At 46.8% G+C, this 24,245-nt stretch overlaps 2 protein-coding genes and 1 long non-coding RNA gene across 3 annotated transcripts in view; all 3 read right to left on the reverse strand.

Moving 5' to 3' along the window:
- Positions 1-23,913, reverse strand: part of FAAP20 (FA core complex associated protein 20) — a 62,976-nt gene extending 39,063 nt beyond the window's left edge. Inside the window, exons 1-2 of the mRNA XM_073655260.1 lie at positions 23,762-23,913; positions 20,457-20,575 (exon numbers count right to left, since the gene is read on the reverse strand). Of these exons, the coding sequence (XP_073511361.1) occupies positions 20,457-20,569 (113 nt within the window). The 5' untranslated portion in view covers positions 20,570-20,575; positions 23,762-23,913. The remainder of the gene's footprint in view (positions 1-20,456; positions 20,576-23,761) is intronic.
- On the reverse strand, positions 5,995-6,277 carry LOC141172558 (uncharacterized). The gene is made up of 2 exons (XR_012252489.1): positions 6,219-6,277; positions 5,995-6,066 (listed from the first exon to the last, which is right to left on the reverse strand). It is a non-coding gene; the product is annotated as an uncharacterized lncRNA (long non-coding RNA).
- On the reverse strand, positions 6,688-9,678 carry LOC141172559 (uncharacterized). The gene is made up of 2 exons (XM_073656895.1): positions 9,532-9,678; positions 6,688-9,414 (listed from the first exon to the last, which is right to left on the reverse strand). Exon 2 carries the CDS (start codon positions 9,218-9,220, stop codon positions 6,746-6,748), a length of 2,475 nt encoding a protein of 824 aa, XP_073512996.1. The 5' UTR covers positions 9,221-9,414; positions 9,532-9,678; the 3' UTR covers positions 6,688-6,745.
- Positions 23,914-24,245: the final 332 nt, after the last annotated feature.

A 24,245-nucleotide genomic window follows, 5' to 3' on the forward strand; every position in this document is an offset into this window, starting at 1 on the left:
GGTTAAAGGGGTGGTCCGAAACAAACATTTTATTTTAATCCTAAATGTCTGTCTATTTAATATAATAATCTAATCACTTTTCTAATACACTTTAACTAAAGTGTATTAGAAGTCCCTATCGTTCCCTCTATACTCTCACTAACTTTTTTATATACTTCTGGTTTGATGACATTTTGTTTGAGAATTCCCAATGCATGCAGATGCTGTGGTCACTGCCGCAACTCCTTAGCCCGCTCCATGAAGCCCTCAGCGAACTGTGACGAAAATGTACATCACAGACAGTCAAAGGGAATCTGTTATTAGGATCAACCCTCCTAAGCTGTCTACATGGGCATATAGCTCATAGAAAGTTGAAAAAATTATACCTTGATATCTGCAATCTGATTTCTTATTCCATTGAAATTCATGTTTTTCTTAATATATGAAATGAGCTGTTAATATATTAACAAAAATGTAATCCCCACTGTTTTAGCACCTCGCATACCTGATCCTACCTGCCAGCAGCAATGACCTACTATAAATATTACGAGACTACTGCAGTCAAACACAGGTCTCAAGAGTCCTGTGATTCATTATGCTCACGTCAGAAATTAACTGCAGCGTATATCTGAAGAATATTGCCTCCGCTCTTTGATCTATCTCCTTCTCAGTATACACGCTGCAGAGCAGGTTGTCAGTCAAAAAGCAGGAGCCGTTCGCTCACTGTGTAAAGAGCAATGACTGCTCACAACCCCCCGTGCCACCCAATCCACCAACTGAGTGTCTGCAGGGAAAATATAACTTTGTTTTCTCCCTGCAGCCGAACAGCCAGCTACACAGAATGGGGTTTACCTGCAGATAAGCACTACAGCTTAAGGCCGGTTTCACACATCCGTATATTTCCAGTACCGGAGATATCCGTGTCCCGTGTGTCAGTGTATGTATTACATGCAGCATCTGTGTGCCACATCAGGATCACACAGACAGATGCCTGGGAATCAGCACTACCATTAGCGCTGTTCCCAAGTGCTGGTGCTGAACGCTGCCATCATCATGGTTCCCTGCCGGCGCTGTGATCAGCACAAGCAGGGACAATGATGAGGGTAATAGTCTGCTCCCTGTGTCCCTATGTAAAAATAAGTATAAAATTATAAAATCCTTATACTCACCTATCCGGAGAAGATACCCAGCTGTAATCCTCCAGCAAGCGACCCCAGAGCTAAGCTCAGGAGCGGTGTCCTGTCACTCACTGAGCGCAGCTCCGTAGCTGCTCATTCTCCCCGGCTCCTCGGCATCAGCGGTCACATGGATTACAGCAGGGGACATCTCCGGACAGGTGAGTATAAGGATTTTATTTTATTCTTATTTTTACACAGGGACACTGCGGGAGCAGACTACTAGTACCCTTATCATTGTCCCTGCTGATCACAGCGCCGGCAGGGAACCATGATGAGGGCAGCGTTCAGCACCGACGCTAACTGTAGTGCTGATTCCCAGGCGCTGGTACTTGTCACACGGATGTCATCCATGTGGTACCTTTTACAGACTGTGCATCCGTAAAAAAAATGGACATGTCAGTGTGTGGAGCATACGGACACGAAGTCCATGGAAACACACTGACATGTGCACACAATTATTCATTTTAATAGGTCTGTGTGTATCAGTGTCTCCGATACGTGTGGAAACTGTCACCACACGTACTGGAGACACGGACGTGTGAAAGAGCCCTAATGCAGGTTTTATTTATTTTTATTCCCTTTCAGCTGAGCATGAACTCATAAGATACTTATTTTAATATCAGACAAGAATGCTTTCAAAGTGGATTATACAACCATTCTGACATAGATTTTCAGTGTAAGGCTGTGTGCCCACGATGAGTTTTTTAAGCATTTCCGCAGCGGCAAAAACGCTGCAGAAGCGCTTAAAAAACGCATGGTAGAAGGCCTGCCATGTTCCCCAATGATAATCCGCATGTGCTGAGCACATGCTGCGGAAATTTCCGCTGCAGATTATCACTGCGGAAAAAACGCAGCACTACCAATTATTTTGCGGAAGTGTTGCGCTTTCGCCGCCATTGACTTGCATTGGAACGCATGGATTCAGAATCACTGTATATGTAGATGCGCATTCCATGCGTTTCAATGTGCAGATGGTTCCCGGGTGTGGAGGATAGGAGACTCTCCTCTGGACCCGGGTACCATAGAACCTGTGAAAAAAAGAATAAATTAAAAAATAAATATTATATTTACCTTCTGATGCCCCCCAGTGTCCTTGTCTTCATTTGCCGGCAGCTCGCGATGGACTGAAGGACCTGCGCTGACGTCATAGTCATGTGACGGGTCACGCGACGCTGACGTCGGCAGGTACTTCAGTGTACCGCGATCTGCCAGCAGCCAGGACGGAGGGAAGCAAGACTGCGGGGGCCATCGGAAGGTAAGTATAGATTTATTTTTTTATTTTTTGACATTCTTTTACGGTCACACTATATAAATCCATGCCGTTTGCATGGATTTATATAGTGTGACCAAGTTGACAAGCACTTCCCAAGTGATGCTAAAATCGCTTGGAAAGCGCTTGTCAACCCGCATGCAGAAATGCATGTGAAGAACGCTTCACATCTACATGTCCCTGGCAGGAAAAACGTATGTACAATCCACATGCGTTTTTTCTGCCAGGGGAGATGCAGAAACGCTCAGGAAAAATCCGGAGCATTTCTGCATCGTGGGCACATAGCCTTAATGCAGCAGCCTCATCAGGTCCAAGATATATTCAATGATACGCTTTAAGCTATTGTACATAAAGTGCTATACACAATATTACTTAAAACCAAATAGGATTAATTTTTGTGCTCTACCTTAACCCCTTTACGACCTTGGGATTTTCCTTTTTTGCATTTTCATTTTTAGCTCCCCTTGTTCCCAGAGCCATAGCGTTTTTATTTTTTGGGCAATATGGCCATGTGAGGGCATATTTTTTGCGGGACGAGTTGTACTTTTAAACGCCATTACTAGTTTTACTATATCGTGTACTGGAAAACGGGAAAAAAATTCCAAGAGCGGTGAAATTGCAAAAAAAATGCAATCCCACAGTTTTTTTGTTTTTTCTTTCCACGTTCACTGGATGCTAAAACTGACCTGCCATTATTATTTTCCAGGTCATTACGAGTTCGTAGACACCAAACATATATAGTTTTTTTTTTATTTAAGTGGTGAAAAAAAAATCCAAAGTTTGCTTAAAAAAATTTTTAAAAAATGGCGTCATCCCGTAGCGTCTCCATTTTTTGGGATCTGGGGCGGGGTGAGGTCTTATTTTTAGCGCGCTGGGCTGACGTTTTTATTGATACTATTTTGGGGTAGGTACGATGTTTTGATCGCCCATTATTGCATTTTATTGCACTGTTGCGTCAACCAAAAAAAACAATTCTGGCGTTTGGAAGTTCTTTCTCATTACGCCGTTTACCGATCGGATTAATTCTTTTTTATATTGATAGATCGGGCGATTATGAATGTGGCGATACCAAATATGTGTATGTGGCGTTTATTTTTTATTATTTTATTTTGAATGGCGCAAAAGGGGGGTGATTTAAACTTTTATATTTTTAAAAACTTTTTTTTTTTTTACACTTTTTGCATGCTTATAGAAGCAGCAACTGTCTGATTGCCTCTGCTACATAGAGGTGATGAACAAATCACCTCTATGTAGCAGAAATGCTCCTGTGCTGAGCGCCGACCACTAGGTGGCGCTCATAGCGATTTTTACATGACAACCACTGGGGTCTACTGCAGACCCAGGGTTGTCATGCCCACCCATCAGTGACCCGCGATCACGTGACAGGGTCACCAATGGGCGGGGTAAGTGACGCGCTTCCGGCGCAGCGCTGTTAAATGCCGCTGTCAGAGATTGACAGCGGCATTTAACTGGTTAACAGCTGCGGGTGGATCGCGATTCCACCCGCGGCTGTTGCGGGCACATGTCAGCTGTAATAATCAGCTGATATGTGCCCGGTTCAGTGCGGGCTCACCGCCGGAGCCCTCACTGAACCGGGGGTGATGGCCTGGGGCGTACTAATACGCCCCAGGCCAGTAAGGGGTTAACTAGGAAAAACGTTACCCTTCATGTCATAAAATCTACAGTATGGAGTATTCTGGATAACATCCCATGCTAACACAAAAGAATTATTTTTTCACAATTAAAAAGAATCTGTCATCAGGTTTTTGTTATGTGATTTGAGAGCAGCATGATGTAGGGGGCTGAGAGCCTGATTCCAGCGATGTAACACTTATTGGGCTGTTTGTTACAATTTCAATAAAATCAGTGTTTTATCAGCATGAGATTATCACTTGAGGACTAATTATCTCTTGCCTCCTGGTCAACGGCTCTGTACAACCCCCATCCCCACTACTGATTGGCAGATTTCTGCCTATGCACAGTGTAAACAGAAAGCAGCCAGTCAGTGGTGTGAGTGCGGTTACACATATTTCAGCATTCGGAGCTCTGCTAGATCCGCAGAAGAGAAACACCAAGGTTACTTACCGGTAGCCGGTTTTTCCTGAGCCCATGACAGCACACCTTGAGAGAGAGGATCCGCCCCACCAAGGACAGGAAACCGTCTGAAATAAAAGGGCGGCACCTCTCCCTCGCTTCAGTTGTTTACAGAGCATTGAGAGGACCTCCCTAAACAGGTTAGGCACATAACCAACACCACAATATACATATACACACCACCCCAAACAGTGCACACCAGGGTGTGAGAAACAGAGAAAAAATAAGGGGGGGAAACTACGGGTGTTGTCATGGGCTCAGGAAAAACCGGCTACCGGTAAGTAACCTTGGTGTTTTCCCCTCCCCCATGACAGCACACCTTGAGAGAATTTTGGAGAATTTATGAGCACCCTAGGGAGGGACCACCGCCTGAAGTACCCTTCTCCCAAAGGTGAGATCAGAAGAGGACAGATCCGGGGCGTGGCCTAGCTCTTGATGTGAGAGGTCGGGTGGCAGTGCCTCTCCACCACCATTAGCTTCAATTATCCTGCACAGAGCCCGAACCAGCCAAATCCCTTATCAGGAACTGCTGTCTGAGGGTCCCGGGAGTCAGAGGCGAGCTTCTGCCAGACTCAGAGAGTTCAACATGGGCCGCAAAAGGCAGAAGGATGCCGGGGCCTGCAGCAGTGCCTCAGCCCAAGATGGCACCGAGACAGAGGAAGAGGCGGGAAGGAGGAACACAGCCTATGCACGGAGGCTGGAGGCTTCAGCACGGCTGCACAGGTATGCGAGGGGCATGAAGGCAGATGAAGAAGGAAGTGAAGGCAGTGAGAAGCATGGAGATGAGGAGGAAGATGGTGAGGAGATGCCTGTGCCTGTGCTACATAATGAACAGCAGGAGGAGGGGGATGGTGACACTGTGCTGGCAGCTGAAAGTTCAGATGAGGCAGAGCCGACTCTGCGAGATGTATTCCAGGCTGTCTTATACTGCAAGACTGCTTTAACTGCTCTGACAAAGCAGGTGAATGGTCTGAAAGCCGACATGGGAGGCATTGAGGCTTCTATGCAGAAAGTTACGGCCAGATTGACTGAGGTGGAGGGCAGAGTTGGTGTAACAGAAGATCATTTAACCTCAGTGCAAAAGACGCAGCAACAGCACACTCAGAGGATCACGGTAGTGGCTAACAAAAACGATGACCTGGAAAACCGGTCACGCAGGAACAATTTGCGTATTGTGGGCATCCCTGAAAGAGCTGAGGGTGCTGACCCCACGACCTTTGTTGAAACCTGGCTGCTGGGAAAGTTTGGGTCTAATATCCTGTCGAGGGTGTTTGCTGTGGAGCGTGCCCATCGAGTGCCCATGAGACCCCCAGTGCCTGGAGAGGGCCCTCGTACGATGTCAGCCAGAATCCTGAACTGCAGAGACCGGGACACTATCTTATGTAATGATAAGAAAAAACGCAGCACTACTGGACCTGGGTGCTTGAGTAGGGTCCAAAGCCTTGAGATATAGTGATAACCTCAGCACACCAATTGATATAAAAGGTACTTTTATTAGCAGTCCACAGTAAAGACGTTTCGGTCAACACGACCTTCATCAGTGTACTGCATATAAACAGAAATATACAGAAATAGAGACATTATAGTGATTGTAAAATTACAATATATATTATGAGACATATATAAAGAGACAAGAGGTCTATGTGTCTATGTAACCTTTATCCAGCAAATAAAATAAGAAGAACGGAGCAACCTACCAAATTACTGGGATGGGAGCAGGAAAGAGGAAGGAGATGGGACCCAATACTGGGGATCCTATGGAGAGAGTGCATACCATGAAGATATGTGGAACGAGGGTGGGTATGGATCCATAATCTGTAACATGAAATAAATTGTCAGTTGAAGTTACATGGCACAACACAGTCAAAAGCACATCACAATATTGTTATGATATCCTGTAATAGGTAGGTATGCATCAATCATGGATCTCATGATAAACAACAAATAAGGATTAAATGTTAATCCATTAAAGAGTGAGAGGGATATCCATACATAAACTAAGGTCCCTGCTTGAGCAATATGTGACCAGGTGAATTTAAATAAAATAAGTGAAGATCATAATCGTAGTGTGGTCAAGATACCATATAATAGGTGAATGTACGTCAATCATGATCCTACTGATAAAAAAGCAAAATAAAGATTAGATATTGACCCATTGTGGAGTAGGAGGGATATACTCATATAGGCTGGGGTCCCTACTGGAGTAATACCGGATCAGGTGAATTTAAATAAATGAGTGAAGATCATAATCCTTATTGAGCCCTTTGGGATAAAGGGACTGCAGTTGATGAATCCAAAATGCCTCTCTCTGTTTGAGGGTTTGGATTCGATTGCCCCCACGGCGGAGTGGTCTGATTTGTTCTATGACTTGGAATCGCAATTGGGACACATTGTGTCCTGCTGCTATGAAGTGTTGGGGAATAGGTAAAAGTAAATTTTTGCATCTGATGGTGGATTTGTGTTTGGAGATTCTGTCTTTGATAGGTTGAGTTGTTTCCCCTACATAGACCAGGCCACAGGGGCATTTCACTAGGTATACAACAAAATTCGTGTCGCAGGTATAGTAACCCTTAATGTTGTATTTCTTGCCTGTTTGTGGGTGATGGATAGTATCCCCTCTAAGGATATTGTGACACTGATGACAATGTAGACATGGAAAGGTTCCTTTCTTAGGGGTTTGTAGAAATCTTTGCTGGGGACCAAGGGACGATGTCCCTATGTCAGCTCGGACTAATGAATCTCTGATGTTAGGTGCTCTTTTAAAGCAAGGTAGAAAAGGTTGATGAAAAGATTTGATGGTAGGGTAGCCTGTTTGAAGAATATTCCAATGTTTCCGTATCGTGCGGTGTATGGTGTAAGCTAGAGGATGATATGTATGTACAAATGGAATACGATCGGATGTCTCTCGTCGTGGTTGTGTATGGTGGTCCTGTGATTCATGAAGGAGGTCCTGAGGATATCCTCTTTCTACGAATTTCTGTGTCATTTCTTTTACTCTGACTTCTCGTAATGTCATATCTGTCACAATACGTTCAACCCTCCGGAATTGTGATTTGGGAATGGCATGTTTCATGGGGGTTGGGTGGTTGCTTGCAAAATGTAGAAGTGTATTGCGATCTGTGGATTTCCTATAGATGTCAGTGGTCAATAGTCCTGAGGCATCTTTGATAACTAGAGTATCTAGAAAGTTGATCTGATGCGGGTGGTGGTTGAGAGTAAAATGTAAACCTGGACAGGAGGTATTAAGAGCCATAAAGAATTCATCTAAAGTGTCCTGGGAACCTGTCCAGATACAAAAGACGTCGTCTATGTATCGTTTCCATAGAATGGAATGTTCTTGAAACAATGGATTGCTGTATACATACTGTGTCTCAAAAGTGGACATGTAGGAGTTTGCGTAAGGGGGGGCTACATTAGAGCCCATTGCGGTCCCCTTGGTCTGTATGTAAAATGTATCCTGAAAGAGGAAGTAGTTATGTGTAAGGACTATTGTTAGGAGTTCTACGGTTAAGTCAATTATAGATGGGTTGGTATCTGAGTCCCTCAACATTTGTGTGACAGCTTGGATACCCCGATCATGGGGAATTGAGGTATAGAGGCTGGTGACGTCTAAGGACACTAAGATGGCTTCTGGAGGAACTTGTTTGAGTGTTTTGATGATCTCAAGAAAGGCACCTGTATCTAATAGATAAGATGGACTTTTTTGGGTGAGTGGTGTGAGGATCTTCTCTAAAAAGATTGCCAGAGGTGATAAAACGGAATCTGTAGAGGCCACAATAGGACGCCCGGGGGGTTGGGTAAGACTTTTGTGGATTTTGGGTAAGACATAAAATACCGGTATAATTGGATGTGGATTTATTAAGTATTCATACGTTTTTAAGTCAATGACATTGGCTGTTAAAAAACGTTGTAGTGTCGAGGTGATGAGTGTTTGTATTTTTGTGGTCGGGTCCGTAGATAGTTTACGGTATGTGGACTCATCATTAAGTTGTCTTAGAATTTCCGTAATGTAATCACATTTGTTCATGACCACTACCGCTCCACCTTTATCAGCTGGCTTTATTATCAAATCTTTGTCCTCTTGCAGGCTTCGTAGGGCCTGTCGGTCAAGAGGAGAGAGATTCGTCTGATAATGTGTTCTGCCCTTGTCAATATTGGAGCGCAATTTTTGAAACGCCCCATCCACGAACCCTATGAAGGTTTCAAGTGGATGTGTGCCTCGAGGAGGCCTATATTTACTCTTAGACCGGAGACCTAAGTCTTGGGCTGTGATATCGGTCGTAATGACCGGAGGAGTGGCGTTAGAAGGATTATGTGCAAAGTGAGTTTTCAGACGTAAGGTACGGTAAAAGCGTTGTAGCTCCATGTCTAATTTAAAGGTATTGTATTTGTATGTGGGGCAGAAGGAAAGTCCCTTTTGGAGAACAGATGTTTGTGCAACGTTGAGAGTTTTGGAAGAGATATTTACCACCAGTTGTGGGTCTGTGATCGGGTAATTCGTGTGAAGTCCAGATTTCCCCTTGTTCCTATTGCCTCGCCTCGTCTTCTTCTGTTGGGACGTCTTCGTGTTTGACCTAAAAAAGGAACAGACTGAATAGTGGACTGTCTTTGGTCCATGTCGGATCCGGAGGAAGTGTAGTCGGTTGAAGACTTGGCTGTGCGGTGGGTATATTTGTTTGTAGAGGGATTGTCTCGCCATCTGTATACTCGGTTCTGTTCGTAGTCCTGGAGATCTCTAGCGAACTTGTTCCTTTTTCTAGTTTCGGTATCACGTTTGTGCAGATCAATGTTGGTCTGGATTTTGCTTTGAAGCGTCTGGAGATCCTCAGGGCTGATCGAAGTCGTCAATTGGGATTCGATGTTTTTGATCTGTTCCTTCGTTGTAGTGATTGCCTTATGTAAAAAGTCCACTGTTAGTAGCATCAAATCAAAAGAACATTTATTAAGGATGAGTTCAAATTTGCTACAATAATCAGGAATGTCAGAGAAAAGAGTAGGACGGATTGGTACCCTTAGTCCCCTAGGAATCCTCTGAACTCTTAAATACTCTGTGAGTGTTGCGCAGTGTAACTCAATATTGGTGAGATGTCTGCGTTCTTTTTCCAGGTCCCGCCCACGTGTTTCGCTGGGTGGTACCCTAAGGAATTCGCTGGAAAGGTTGGTATGCACTCTCTCCATAGGATCCCCAGTATTGGGTCCCATCTCCTTCCTCTTTCCTGCTCCCATCCCAGTAATTTGGTAGGTTGCTCCGTTCTTCTTATTTTATTTGCTGGATAAAGGTTACATAGACACATAGACCTCTTGTCTCTTTATATATGTCTCATAATATATATTGTAATTTTACAATCACTATAATGTCTCTATTTCTGTATATTTCTGTTTATATGCAGTACACTGATGAAGGTCGTGTTGACCGAAACGTCTTTACTGTGGACTGCTAATAAAAGTACCTTTTATATCAATTGGTGTGCTGAGGTTATCACTATATACTATCTTATGTAAGGCCAGAAAATTGACAGATCTTACCCTGGAGGGCAAACGCATTGAAATATACCCGGATTACTCGGCTGAGGTGCAAAAGCTGCGGCTACAGTATGGTGAAGTGAAGAAACAGCTCCGCTCTTTGAATGTGAAATACTCTACAATTTATCCTGCCAAATTAAGAGTGGAAGCCTTTGGAAAGGTCAATTTTTTCCCGTCACCGGTAGAGGCCGCCTCGTGGTTGGAGCGGAACCGGAGCAAATTGAGAGAAGCTGAGGACTCGGCACGGTGAATGCACGACCCTGCTATCCTGACCACTGGACAGGGTTGTGGCTCTGCATTGCTCTGCGAAGCCGCAGAGGAGGGGGAGAAACCCCCGCTGGGATCTACGTTGTATAGTTTTATAGTTAATTTGTTTGATTAATGGTTCGGGACTATGCATACTATTGATTATGTGGTGGAGAGACTGCCAATGCTGGAGGAGGACACGGCGCATGTTGATATGCGGTATACTACGATGTTGCTCAGGTTCTTTGAGCTCCCACTCTCACGTTGGGAAGAGAGTGACAAGAGAAGGGTGGGGGGGGAGTTGGATGGGTTGGATTTGCGGGAAAATGGGGTTGCTTATGCTGTTTGACCTGGTATGCTTGGGAACAAAATGGAAAGATGTTACTTGATGATGGTGGATTGTTTTTTCTAATGCACAATGAGTAACCATACGGTTTGGATTTTAAGTTGGAATGTACGTGGTATATCTGACAGGATTAAGAGGGCAGCAGTTCTGAATCACATCAGATCTTGTGATCCTATGATTGCGTGCTTACAGGAGACACATCTCACTAGAGATACTAGGCACTGGCTATCGAGAGGGTGGATGTTAAAGACATATCATTCCACTTATTCCTCGTACTCCAGGGGGGTGTCAGTCCTAATACACAAAAACGCACATTATGAAGAGCTGGCAGTGCAAGTAGACAGTGAAGGGCAGTATGTATGGATTGCGTGCAGATTGTATGGACACAAAATGATTTTAGTGGCTTTATATATCTCTCCACCTTATTCAAAAAAGGAACTTCAAGCAGTAATGGACTTGACGGCCAGATGGGGGGAGGCTCCGATGTTGATTATGGGAGATGTTAACAACACCATGAATGATTACTGGGATAAAGTACGTCCGGCAGGTATGGAAGCTGGACGGGACGGAATGACTGCATTTGGCACCTACGTGGGGGAGCTGGGGCTGGTGGATCTGTGGAGAGTACGAAATGAGGGTAAGAGGACCTTCTCGTGTCATTCGGCTACACACGGAACACTGTCAAGGATAGACCTGGCTTTTGGGGATACTGCTATGGATGGGATGGTTGGGGAGGTGGAATACCTACAGAGGACTCTATCGGATCATAGTCCTATGGTTGTCACGCTTCTAGTGGGATCTGCTCAGGGTCAGAGGGGAGGTTGGCGTCTTCACCCGACGTGGCTTAAAGTGGTGGATATGGGCGGCATAACCAAAGAACTAGAGCACTTCTTCCAAGTGAATGAAGGGAGTGCTGAGGCCACAGTGGTGTGGGAGGCTATGAAGGCATTTACGAGGGGACTCTTTATAAGTGAGATCTCACGGTGTAAGACCAAAACTAAATTGGCAGATCAACAAATAAAGGATGACTTGACAAGGGCAGAGGCAGACATGATTTTGGCGCCAACGAGTGTAGCTCACAATAGACTAAAATTGGCACAGGAGGCAGTTAATAAACTGCACATGATGCAAGCTGAGAGGAAAAGGGCATTTCAGCAAGCCCAATTCTTTGAGGAAGGAGAGAGAGTGGGTCGCTTGTTGGCGGTGATATCTGCGGCACAGAGGGAGTCTTCCAGGGTGTACAGGTTGAGAGACCAAACGGGGATGACTCTGACAGACACAAAGGACATATTGGAGGTCTTCAAGGAATATTACATGGCACTGTACAATTCAAGAGTACGGGACATGGAGGGGGCCGTAGAGGAATTTTTGGAAGGCATCTCACTGTCTAAATTGTCTGAGGAAGATAGGATGAGGTTGGATGAACCTGTGAGTGTGGAGGAGGTGGAATGTGCAATTCTGTCTATGCCCAATAACAAATCACCGGGTGCTGATGGTCTACCTGGGGAGGTGTACAGGGAGCTGGTGGAATTGCTAGCTCCAAAATTGAAATCTGTGTTTGATGAGGCTTTGGTGAAGGGGGCGTTACCGAGATCAATGGAGGAAGCGGTGATAGTGGTTCTGCCAAAGGAGGTGAAAGACCCCATGGATGCGGAGTCATATAGGCCCATATCGTTGTTGACAACGGATGTCAAAATACTCGCTAAGATCCTGGCCACCCGGCTCACCGGGGTTGCGCATACTGTTATTCACGAGGACCAGTCTGGCTTTATGCCCAACCGCTCCACGGCTGTTAACTTGAGAAGATTATTTCTTAATATGCAGCTGCCTGCTGATAATGGTGGCGGGAGAATAGTGATGTCATTGGACGCTAGAAAAGCATTTGATAGCGTGGAATGGAAATAATTTATGGAAAATCATGGAAATAATGGGATTTGGCCCCGCATTCATGGCCTGGGTGAAGTTATTGTACTCATCCCCAAGGGCGGTAGTTAAGGTGAATGGTGAACGGTCCGGGATGTTTGACTTACATAGGGGCACAAGGCAGGGGTGCCCGCTGTCCCCGCTATTGTTTGCGGTGGCAGTGGAGCCCCTGGCGGCCAAAATAAGAGCTGAGAGAGGAGTGGTCGGATTTAAATTTGGGAGGCTGGAAGAAAAAATATCACTGTATGCCGATGACATCCTGTTATTTCTGGAAAATGCAGGAGAGACATTGGGGTGCACGATGGATGTAATTAAACACTTTGGGAGCATTTCGGGACTGGAGATAAACTGGCACAAGTCTTATGTCATGGCTGTAGATAGACCAATAAAAGCGGAGGAGATAGATGAGAGGGGGAAGCAGCTCCAGCTGGTTTCACAATTTAAATACCTTGGGATATGGGTGGCGCTTCCATTGACACGATTCACGGATCTGAATTTAGTTCCTCTGCTAGAGAAATTTAAAAAGAAAATAGGCGCATGGTGCCAATTGGCTTTGACGGTGACGGGTAGAACTAACCTGATTAAGATGGTCCTTATGCCACAACTAATGTACGTTTTGCACAACTCACCGATATGGCTACCAAAAAAACGGTTTCAGGGTATTGATTCTATCTTCAGATCCTTGATATGGGGCAAGAGGCAGGCAAGGATTAAATTGGGAACGCTGCAAAATGGGAAGGAGGAGGGAGGATTGGCCGCACCCAATCCCTGGGTCTATTTCTTGGCAGTACAGGGCCAGCATGTCAGGGGATGGAGAGAACCCGATTGTGGAGGGGCAGCTTGCCGGGTGCTGGTACATGTGTCGGGGAGACGCCCACTGGTCCAGGCGTTAGAGGATGGTACCTTTAAGAAATTGGGAGCAATATATCCTACCTTAGGCTTGACTCAGAAGGTATGGGACACTATTAAAAAGATCAGGGGGGTGGACGGGCTGACTAAGTACTCACCGGTGTTGGGCAATGAACATCTGCCGGAACTTAATAAGCTGTGTCAAATGGGCAATTGGAAGGCGCAAGGAGTGAGATATGTGTGCCAGCTGCAGAGTGGAACGGACCTGAAGACCTTTGAGAAATTGAGAGAAGAATTTGATTTGCCTTTGGTATGGGGATTTCAATACTATAGGCTTCGACATGCTTGGAGGGCACAGTGTGGATTGGGAGCCATGACGGTTCAGGGTGACATTGTACTAGACTCTGTATGTATGAAGGGAGGGACGAGGGGAGTCATATCGAGCTTATATCATGACCTACTGCACTCCTATCTGGGGGGAAATCACTTCATTGCAAAGAGTAAATGGGAAAGGGAGGTGGGTACCCTCACAACAGAACAATGGGAGGCAATTCTAGAATATGTCCCGAAGATCTCTCTAAGCGAGCAGGCACGGATCTCCCAATTATACATAATACATAGGACATACAAAACACCGCTGCGCCTGTACAAGGCGGGCTTGAGGGGAGATTCCAGTTGCCCTAGATGTGGCACGGACCAGGCTGGACTGCTACACATGCTATGGTCATGCCCACGGCTAGTGGCTTATTGGTTGGCCGTTGTTAACAAAATTGAGAGGGCTTATACATGTACAATTGACAGAAACCCGGTGCTGTGTGTTTTGGGGGAGGTGGATGGAATACCTGTCTCAGAACATTACAAAGTGGCGATAGCGCGATTGCTATATGTGGCACGCAAACTAATAGCACGAAAATGGACAGATTCGGAACCCCCCACTAGGAGGGAATTTATTGCTCAGACACGTACGGTAATGCATTTAGAGGAAAGCATTTACAGGCGGAGGCATGGAGAGAGAACTTTTGGGAAAATATGGTCCGCATGGATGGCGGTAATATGATTGTCAATGTTCCCAGGTATGCCCGGCATAAGGAGTATTGGCGGGAGGGGGGAGAGGGTTTTGACTGTATTACTACACGTTATGTGAATTGTTATATGTATATTGATAACTGTTTGCTGTAAATTTTTGAAACCTAAATAAAAATAATTGGTTTAAAAAAATAAAAAAAAAAAATAAAAAAAGAAGAGGACAGATCCAACCGATAGTGCTTAAAGAAGGTGGATGGTGTAGACCAAGTAGCAGCCCTACATATCTGCTCGATCGAGACGTCTGCTCTCTGCCCAGGAGGTTGCAACGGCTCTGGTGGAATGAGCCCTCACATTGTCCGGGGCTGGAACCCCTGTGGACGTATAGGCTAAGCAAATGGCCTCCCTGAACCACCTAGAGATGGGTACCCTTGGACACCCCGTGACCTTTCCTACACCCTTGAAAGGCCAGGAACAGAGAACAGTCTTTCCTCCACAGACTAGTCATGTGAATGTACTGTAGCAGGGACCTCCTAACATCTAGGCTATGGAACCTGACTTCCCCTGGGTTCTTGGGATTGCTGCAGAACGAGGGTAGCACAATCTCCTGACTACGGTGAAATCTAGATACCACCTTGGGAAGGTACGCTGGATCTGGCCGCAAGGTGACCCTATCCTCAAAGATTTCTGTGTAAGGAGGATTAACCGAGAGGGCCTGCAGATCACCCACCCTACGGTCTGACGTTAAGGCCACTAGGAGGATGGTCTTGAGGGTGAGAATTTTTGGAGAAACCTTGTGTATGGGTTCGAATGGTTCACTAGTAAGAGCGTTCAAGACTAAATTCAGGTCCCAAGGAGGAACACCCATGGACCTAACCGGTCCTGCTCTGGCACAGGACTTGATAAACCTCGAGATCCACCTATTCCCAGCCAGATTACAATTGTAGAGTGCTCCCAAAGCTGAAACTTGAACCTTAAGGGTCCCTGTAGCTAGACCCAGGTCCCGCCCCTTTTGCAGAAATTCCAGGATTCCCCTGATCGGAGGTTTGCTCGATAGCGGGATATCTATAAACTCTAGGAATTTACCCCAAACTCTGCTATAAATCTTGGTTGTAATTGGTTTTCTACTCCCCAATAAAGTAGAAACTAAGCCTGGTGAAAACCCCTTGCTACTCAATAGCGACCTCTCAAATTCCATGCTGAAAGATGGAACCCCCTGGCCTGGGCATGGAATACCGGTCCCTGCATGAGAAGGTCCGGCCTCTCTGGTAGAATCCAGGGATCTGACACTGACATTAGTCGAAGCAGAGAGAACCAAGGCCTCTTGGGTCAAAAAGGGGCTATCAAAATCACCCTGGCGCCTTCCTCCCGGATCTTCCTCACCACTACTGGAATCATCACTAATGGCGGAAAGGCATAGGCCTTCCTGTACCCCCAAGGAATCTGGAGGGCATCTACGGCATGGGGATTTTCTGCCGGATTTAGGGAGCAAAATCTCTGCACCTTTCTGTTTGCCCTTGTGGCGAACAGGTCTATGTCTGGCTGCCCCCATAACTGGACAATCTGATGGAAGACCTCCGGGTTCAACCCCCACTCCCCCTGTCTTAGGGTATGGCGGCTTAGAAAATCTGCTTTCACGTTTTCTACCCCCTTTATGTGAAGGGCGCTGAGGGATAGGAGGTTTCGCTCTGCTAGACCAAGGATCCTGTCTGCCACCACCATCAGAGGGCGTGACCTTGTCCCTCCCTGGTGATTCACATAGGCTACTGCTGTCCGGTTGTCGGACCTGACCTGGACATGGTGATTTTGGATGTGAGGGAGGAAGCCCCTGCAGGATCTTTCTAATGCCCAAAGCTCCTTTAAGTTTGAGGATGCTCCCCTCTCATGGTAAGCCCAGTGACCCTGTATTGAGAGTTCTGCCAGATGACCCCCCCATCCGGAACTGCTTGCGTCGGTCGTAATTACCCGATCTACTGGTCTGGACCATGGAACGCCTGCGGTCAGATTTCCCCTAACTGTCCACCACGAAAGGGAATCTACTACTTCTGGGGAGAGAGAGAGCCTGCCTTCTAAATGCCCGTTGCAGGACCTCTGTGCTGACAGGACCTCCCACTGAAGCCACCTCATATGCCCCTGGGCCCACATAACTGCTGGGAGACAGGCCGTCATAGAACCCAGGAGGGACATTGCCTCTCTCAGAGACATCTCCGGAGCTTGAATGGCCTTCGAGACTAATGCAATCAACCTGCAGATTTTGTCCTCTGGGAGGAAGCAGGTTTGGCGACGAGAGTCTAGGATTAGACCCAGAAAGGTCTGAGTCCTGGAGGGGGTTAGTCTTGATTTTTGGAAATTTACTAACCACCCCAGCTGATGCAACACTTCCGTGACCACTAGGAGCTGACTGGAGCAGTGGGCTTCTGTTTTCCCTATTATCAAGAAGTCGTCGAAATAAGCCACGATCACCACATTCTTGATCCGTAGGAAGGCTGTCACTTCTGCTATTAGTTTCGTAAATATTCTCGGGGCAATGGAGAGGCCAAAGGGTAGGGCAGCAAACTGAAAATGCCTCAGCTTCCCCTGAATAAACAGGGCTACTCTCAGATACTTCTGATACTCCGGATGGATTGGGACGTGATAATATGCGTCCTTCAAGTCTATTACAGCCATAAAGCAGTTGCGATGTAAGAGCTTCACTGCCGAGCTTACTGACTCCATCTTGAAAGTCTGGTTTTCTACTACTTGGTTCAGACTCCTGAGGTTGATGATGGTCCTTAAGGACCCGTTTGGTTTTTTTATCATGAATAGTGGGGAATAGAACCCCCTCCCTCTCTGTGTTGATGGCACTTCGAGAAGGACCTGCTTTCCTACTAACTCTAACACTTCTGTTTCCAGGGCTAATTGTTCTTCCTGGACCTTTCGTAGGGGGGTAACCACAAAGGTCCGCCAGGGGTTCTGGCTGAACCGGATCTTCAGGCCCCCACTGATAATTTTCAGAATCCAGGGGTTTGTTGTTATCGCGTCCCAAGCTGGAAAAAAGTGGGAAAGCCTTCCACCCACTTCCAGCCTGGCGTCATTGGGAGGATCTCTTCGAACTCGAGGATGGTCCTCCAAACATGTAGCCCGATTCTTTTTTGGACTTGGCTTCCCATCTCTTTTTGTCTCCCGGAGGACGACCCCGGTTAAATTTTCTCCTCCGAAAACTAAATCTTCTTGGTTCCCCCGAAAATCCCGGGAACCCTTTGCTTTTATCGCCTGCTTTTTCTAACAGGTCTTCTAACTTTTGGCCAAACAGGAGTCTACCGTCACACGGGAGGGAGCACAGTTTCTGTTTCGAAGGTAGGTCGCCTGGGCAACCTTTGAGCCACAAGGCCCGCCTGGCTGCGTTGGATAGTCCCGCTGCCCTAGCTGACAGTCTGACCGAGTCAGCTGAAGAGTCGGCCAGGAAGGCTGATGCTGTTTGTATTAGAGGTAGCTCTGCAAGTATTGCCTGTCTGGAGACCTTTTTATCTTTAAGCTGGTCTTCCAGCTGTTGGAGCCACACCATCAAGGACCTCGCCACACAGGTGCTAGCCACCGCTGGTTTTAGGCCGCCTGCCGCCGCCTCCCACGTGTGGCGCAGGAAGGAGTCAGCTCTTTTATCCAGTGCATCCTTTAGGACGCCAGAGTCCTCCAAGGGCAGGGAAGATCTTTTCGATGACCTTGCCACAGTCCCGTCCACCTTGGGGATCTTATCCCAAGGTTCCGCATCCTTCTCTTCGAAGGGATACCTTCTTTTGGAGGAGGGTAAAGCCCCTGATCTCTCAGGTCTCCTCCACTCCCGGTCAATGAGGCCCTGAATTTTACTGTTAACCAGAAATGAGCGTCTCTTCTTCTCTCCCAAGCCCGCAAACATGATGTCCTCCCGGGATTTAGATGCTCTCTCTTCCTCCAGACCCATGGTTGATCTTACTGCCCTAACCAGTCTGTCTGTATTCTCAATGGGGAAGCAGGTCTACCACCCCCCGATGAGGAAGAGGACGATGAATCCCACTGCTCCTCGGACTGGGAGGAATCAGAGACGGAGGAAACCTCTCTACGGGGTCTTTTCTTCCCTCTAAGGAACCCTTTCAGGGACCCCTGAACTTCTGCATGTACTATGGACTTTAAATTTGCAGCAAAATCCCGGGAATTCTCAGCTATGGTTTTGGTCACACAGCCCTGGCAAAGTGGTTTCTGCCACTCTACTGAGAGAGAAGCTTGGCAAAGAGCACATATTCTATGCTTTTGCTTGGCACTACTCTTCTTAGGCTCCTAAAAAAAGGAAGCACATAAGAGACTTCCCGTTACTAACCAGTGACATTCACGAAGCTCACTCACCCCCGGAGGTCACAAACGGGTACCGGATTCGGAGGCTGTTGCGGAACCGATGATTCCATTCTGGATGGTCCTGAGGCACACGAAGCTTTACTCCTGCGGCGAGCGGCTGTCTGTATACGATGCATCCCTCTGCTTTTTCTGTTGCTGAGGTAGGGGGGTAAGCTGCTGCTCCTGGCTATCTGGATCAGCCATGTCTCAGAAGCGCACCACGCTTCCAGGATAGCTCCCCCCCCTTAAATATTGGGCCATCCAGCCTCCTCCGGTCTGTGGGCCCTCCCCCTTCCTCAGGCCGGAGCTCCGTTGAAAAAAAACCGGCCTGGGACGCTCCGATGGGCGAAGCCATCTTGGATCGGCGAAGCCTCCTGACGTCACCCAGTGCGCCGCTCCCAGCGTGCCCTGCGCCGTGACGTCAGGCGCGTCACACCCGGAAGCGTTCCACACTGCAGGGGGAGGACGGCGCCGCGGTCTCTGGGAGGACAGAGCCTGCCTCACCGCGTGCGCCCCGCTCGGCGCAGAGACCCCAGGGGAAGCTGCGGACGGCGCTTCTGGGATACTGAACCCGGTGCACAGGCCAGTGCCCGCTCTTCCACACCGGGACAGCCCCAGGTAAGTCTTCTTTCTTCCAGACAGGTTCCCCGTCAAGGACAGGAAACCAACTGCGAGGGAGAGGTGCCGCCCTTTTATTTCAGACGGTTTCCTGTCCTTGGTGGGGCGGATCCGCTCTCTCAAGGTGTGCTGTCATGGGGGAGGGGAAAAATGGTGTTTTTAGCTAAAACGTTAGATGTGCCATGACATGAAATCCGCAGCACTACCATTATTTTGCGTAAGAGCGACGTTTTTGCCGTCATTGACTTGCATTGAATCGTTTAATATCCGCATGACTACATCTGCACATGCGGATATTAAGCAATTCAATGTGCGGATGGTACCCGGGTCTGGAGAAGAGGAGACTCTCCTCCAGACCAGGGTACCATAGTACCTGAAAAAAAAAGAATTTAAAAATAAAAAAAACATTATACTTACCTTCTGATGGCCCCCGGTCTCCTTAATGATGCATCCTGGCTCGCGATGGTGTAAAAGGACCTTCCATGACGTCATTTAGTCATGTGACAGGTCACGCAACCGCTGACGTCGGCGGTCGTGTGACCTGTCACATGACTAAATGACGTCATAGAAGGTCCTTTTACACCACCGCAAGCTACCGGGGAGACCAGAGAAGGAGACCGGGGCCATTGGAAGGTGAGTATAATGTTTTTTTTTTTATTTTTACCATTTTTATTCTTTTTTTTAACTAACTTGGTCACACTATACAAAATCCATGCCGGTAGCATGGATTTATATAGTGTGACCAAGTTGTCAAGCACTTTCCAAGTGATGCTAAAATAGCTTGGAAAGCGCTTAATAACCTGCATGCAAAATCGCATGTGCAAAACGCGTGACAAACGCTTGTTCCTGGCTGAAAAAACGCATGTAAAATCCGCATGCGTTTTTTCAGCCAGGGAGATGCAGAAACGCTCAGGAAAAATCTGGAGCATTTCTGCATCGAGGGAACATAGCCTTATTTATATAACATTTGCAAACTTGATTTATAAAAAATATACATTACACCAACAGCTTGTTTCTACCATTTGTATATTGAAAAAATAGCAGTGTCATAGCAGCAACTCACGAGCCAAGCGCCGATGAGGGCTGTAGTGTGACCTCCACTTCTTGTCCACCCTGAGCTGCGGTTACACATTTTTTCCTCTTTAGTTTGAGTTTAGCAGACCTCTCATCAGACATCTTAACCTACAAAGCAGACAAAAGTTCAGATATGAAACATTTAATAAATGCAAACACATCTGTTAGAACATGTGGACATTAAAGAAGACTTATTAAAGGGAACCTGTCAGGCTAATCATGCTGCCCAAAACACAGGCGTCTCAGGCAAAATATAGTTAGAATATTAAAAACATAGTTTACAGATCCAGCTGGAAACCGTGGACAGAGAAAAGACTAGTCTGGTGCAATCCCCGGCTGGCTTCTCCCAGCAACGCTCCAAGTGATTGACAAGTGTCTCCCATAGCGAGAGACCTGTCAAAGCCTTGGGAGCGGCTCTGGACTAGTTATATCTCTGGTGTACATAACGAGAGTCATGTCAATCACTTGGAGCGGTGGTGGAGAAGAGGGATTAGTTTAGTCTCTGCCTTTGATCCCCAGCCAGATCTTTAAAGCACCACTCCAGAGGGTTTTTTTAGCATTGGAATGGCGCTTTAAATTTAAGTTCCCTTTCCCCAGTCATACTAACACTCCGGCATCTTAACCGTTTTTCAGCACCATCTTGTGACAGTAGCTTCTGAATGGCTGGAAGTAATAAGCTACGTCACAAGCTCTCTATACAAGTCTATGAGAGACAGAACGAGGCTCTCATAGACTTGCACTGAAAAGTGACCTCCGTGCAGTTCCATGAAACACTGAAGCTGCCGCCGGGTCACTTTTCACTGGAGACCAATGGTGAAACCAGATGAAAACACTAGAAGGTGAGTATCAGACCGGGGACTTATATTTAAAGCACAACTCCAGCGGCGCAATAAAAAAAATGCAGGAGTAGTTCTTTAAGCAATATTTTGAGCTTTGACCATTTCAGAGAAAAATATACCTGGCTACAATCACACACCAAGGCCCCAATTCTAGCTGCCTGTGGATTGGGCAGCATGAAACGAGTGACAGGTTCCCTTTAATATATGACTTAGAACAAGGTAAACTCATTAAAATGGGACGACACATTATAAGTCTATCAAATAGTTAACCCTTAGTAAAATCAAGTCACTATTAGTATATAGGGGTTGATGTTATTGTAATTTACAAAGTTGGATAGTAACAGCAAGCGATTTCCATTTGTCTAGTTTTATTCTTGCTAATTTTAATAGTTTGAAAGAACTGTGGCTCATCTTGTTAAATGGGAAAATTTGCAAATTCGCAATTTACCTCTTACAAAGGGATTTAGGCTGCCTAGGATACCGGCCACCTTTACAATCCATCAGTAGTGGCGGGCCTTTTAAGCAAGGAACACAATAGAGCTTGTAAGAGCAGTTCTGAAATTGGCAAGATGTGGCCAGCTCAGTACCCTGTGCTCCTCTGAAGCCATGCCGCTGGTCCAAAGATATAATCATCAGGAGCACCCCAGAAAGCCAGGTGGCAGAGGATGTGACTGCATACTAGTGTATATGCACAGCATGTGTACATAGCGAGGATCTTCCGATACCAGTAGCTGCGCATGATCACCAACAGGGCTGTGGAGTCGGTAAACCAAACTATGGACTCCACAGCCCTGCATACATGCAGTCATGTGCTGACTAGATGGCGCAGCATCAATGCAAGCGTACTGCGCGAGACTAGACAAGTCTAGTCGCAATATGGCCAAAAGTATGCAAATCACCTACATGAATTCACATGACCGCCCGCTCCCAAAGAATACTCAGTGTGCAGTGCACACGCTGTGAGGATTCACAATTCTGCAGTCACAAAGACTGACTGTAGACTTGTAGCCTAGGGCCGGACAACCCCTTTAAGCTCCACCACTTTTTAAAAATTTTCATTGGGCATGTCAGCTTTATCCCAGGCACAAACTTATAAACCGACCCTTTAATCTAGTAAGTGCGCCTAACATAAGCTTCTCAAGGTCCGAACATGGACTTTGAGAGTATATGCACGCTGCTTCATTTTTGTGGCAAAAAGAGGAACAGCAATATCAAAACGACATTGCTGTGCACGCATTTAGACTTTTTTTTACTTCTTTTGACCATTCCAGGGTTCAGTAACCATGAAGAAATTAAAATTAATTTTTGACAGCTTCGCTAGTTAAAGCTAAAAATTCCATTTTTTTTTTACAGCAAAATCGCTTAGGAAAATCTTGGTGGGTGCACCTGCATCTTAAAGACCCTGAAAGATGTACATTTTCTTGAAACAAGAGCTGCGTCCAGCCCGTAACACCCAGCTGGACCGCAGGTCTCCTGAATCGTCTAAAACAACAGCCTCATGTGGCCGTTACCTTGGTCGGGAGGCCCAGTGGTTAGTACGATACGACCATGGCCCGTCATTCATGGTCCGAGTACAAGAACCCAAAATGTGAAATGAGGCTGCCATGTTTGTGTGTGGAAAGTAATTGGATGGACATTTCAGCACAAACTGATTCGAATCCACATCAGTGATCCTATAGCCGCTAGAACCGACTGTTACCCAACAACATCCGCGGCTCCTCTTTTGATTAGTCAGCCCGGTGTGACATCACATCAAGAGAAGTCGCGCATGTTGTCAGGTTAGGAGCGGTTCTCAGGGTCCAATGACCACATATTTCTGACGCGGGCGTAGCTTGACCCCGAAAGTCAGACGCATGAGACCATCCCAATCTCCGTATGGCCGAGTGAGACTGTCCCAATCGCCGTATGGCCGCGAGACCGTCACAATCTCCGTATGGCTGCGTGAGACCATCCCAATCGCCGTATGGCCGCGTGAGACCATCAAATCTCCGTATGGCTGCGTGAGACCATCCCAATCGCCGTATGGCTGCGTGAGACCGTCACAATCTCCGTATGGCTGCGTGAGACCGTCCCAATCGCCGTATGGCCGCGTGAGACCATCAAATCTCCGTATGGCTGCGTGAGACCATCCCAATCGCCGTATGGCTGCGTGAGACCGTCACAATCTCTGTATGGCGGCAGATCATACACTGCCATTTTCTCCTCAGCTCTCACTTCTATCAGGCACTGAACGAGTTACTCCCCTCACGATCCCTACAGGGGGCGCAGCGCCATGATGACGGCCGCTGGGCAGCACAATAACCGCTCCTGTGTCATTATCAGCATTGTTCTCGTGTTTACCGCTAATTATAATCACGCTGCAACCTGATTAACAACTCACGACGTGCAGAAAAAGTAATTAGCTGCTAACAGCACGACTATAAGGAGCCGGCGCCATCATTAGGACCATACGTACACGACACGAGAGCCGCAGTTGACAGGACGGACGATGAGCTGTGAGTAAGGAGAAAGCGCGGGCTCTGCGCTCCGGCCCCGCCCCCCGATAGAGGGCGGGAAAGTGTCTCCAACCGTCACGTGACTTTACCTCAGCATTCCTGTCAGCGCAATGTCCCGAGGACGGGACCCATAACTGTCGGGATCACCCCCTATACCCATGGGTATGTCGTGACAGAAACGTCTCTCCCTCTGTATACTTCAATGACTGACTCTCCGGCTCATTAACAAACTCCCATCAGGCCAGTTTTAGTCACGCCCTCCTTACCAATAACCTCCATATTATGAGAATTATGAGTAAGCTTGCCATCTATGAGCATGTCTCCTCATCATAATCCAATACAGGATATGGTGGCAGTTTTCTATAGCTTGTTAATGTTCTGCATGGGTTTAGCAGGTAAAACTTGTGATTATAATTTTAAAAAAAAAAAAGTAACTACGAGCAA

This window comes from Phyllobates terribilis, unplaced genomic scaffold (assembly GCF_046119375.1).
Source record: "Phyllobates terribilis strain yellow unplaced genomic scaffold, ASM4611937v1 Scaffold_12__6_contigs__length_324123572, whole genome shotgun sequence".
Taxonomy (NCBI): Eukaryota; Metazoa; Chordata; class Amphibia; order Anura; family Dendrobatidae; genus Phyllobates; species Phyllobates terribilis.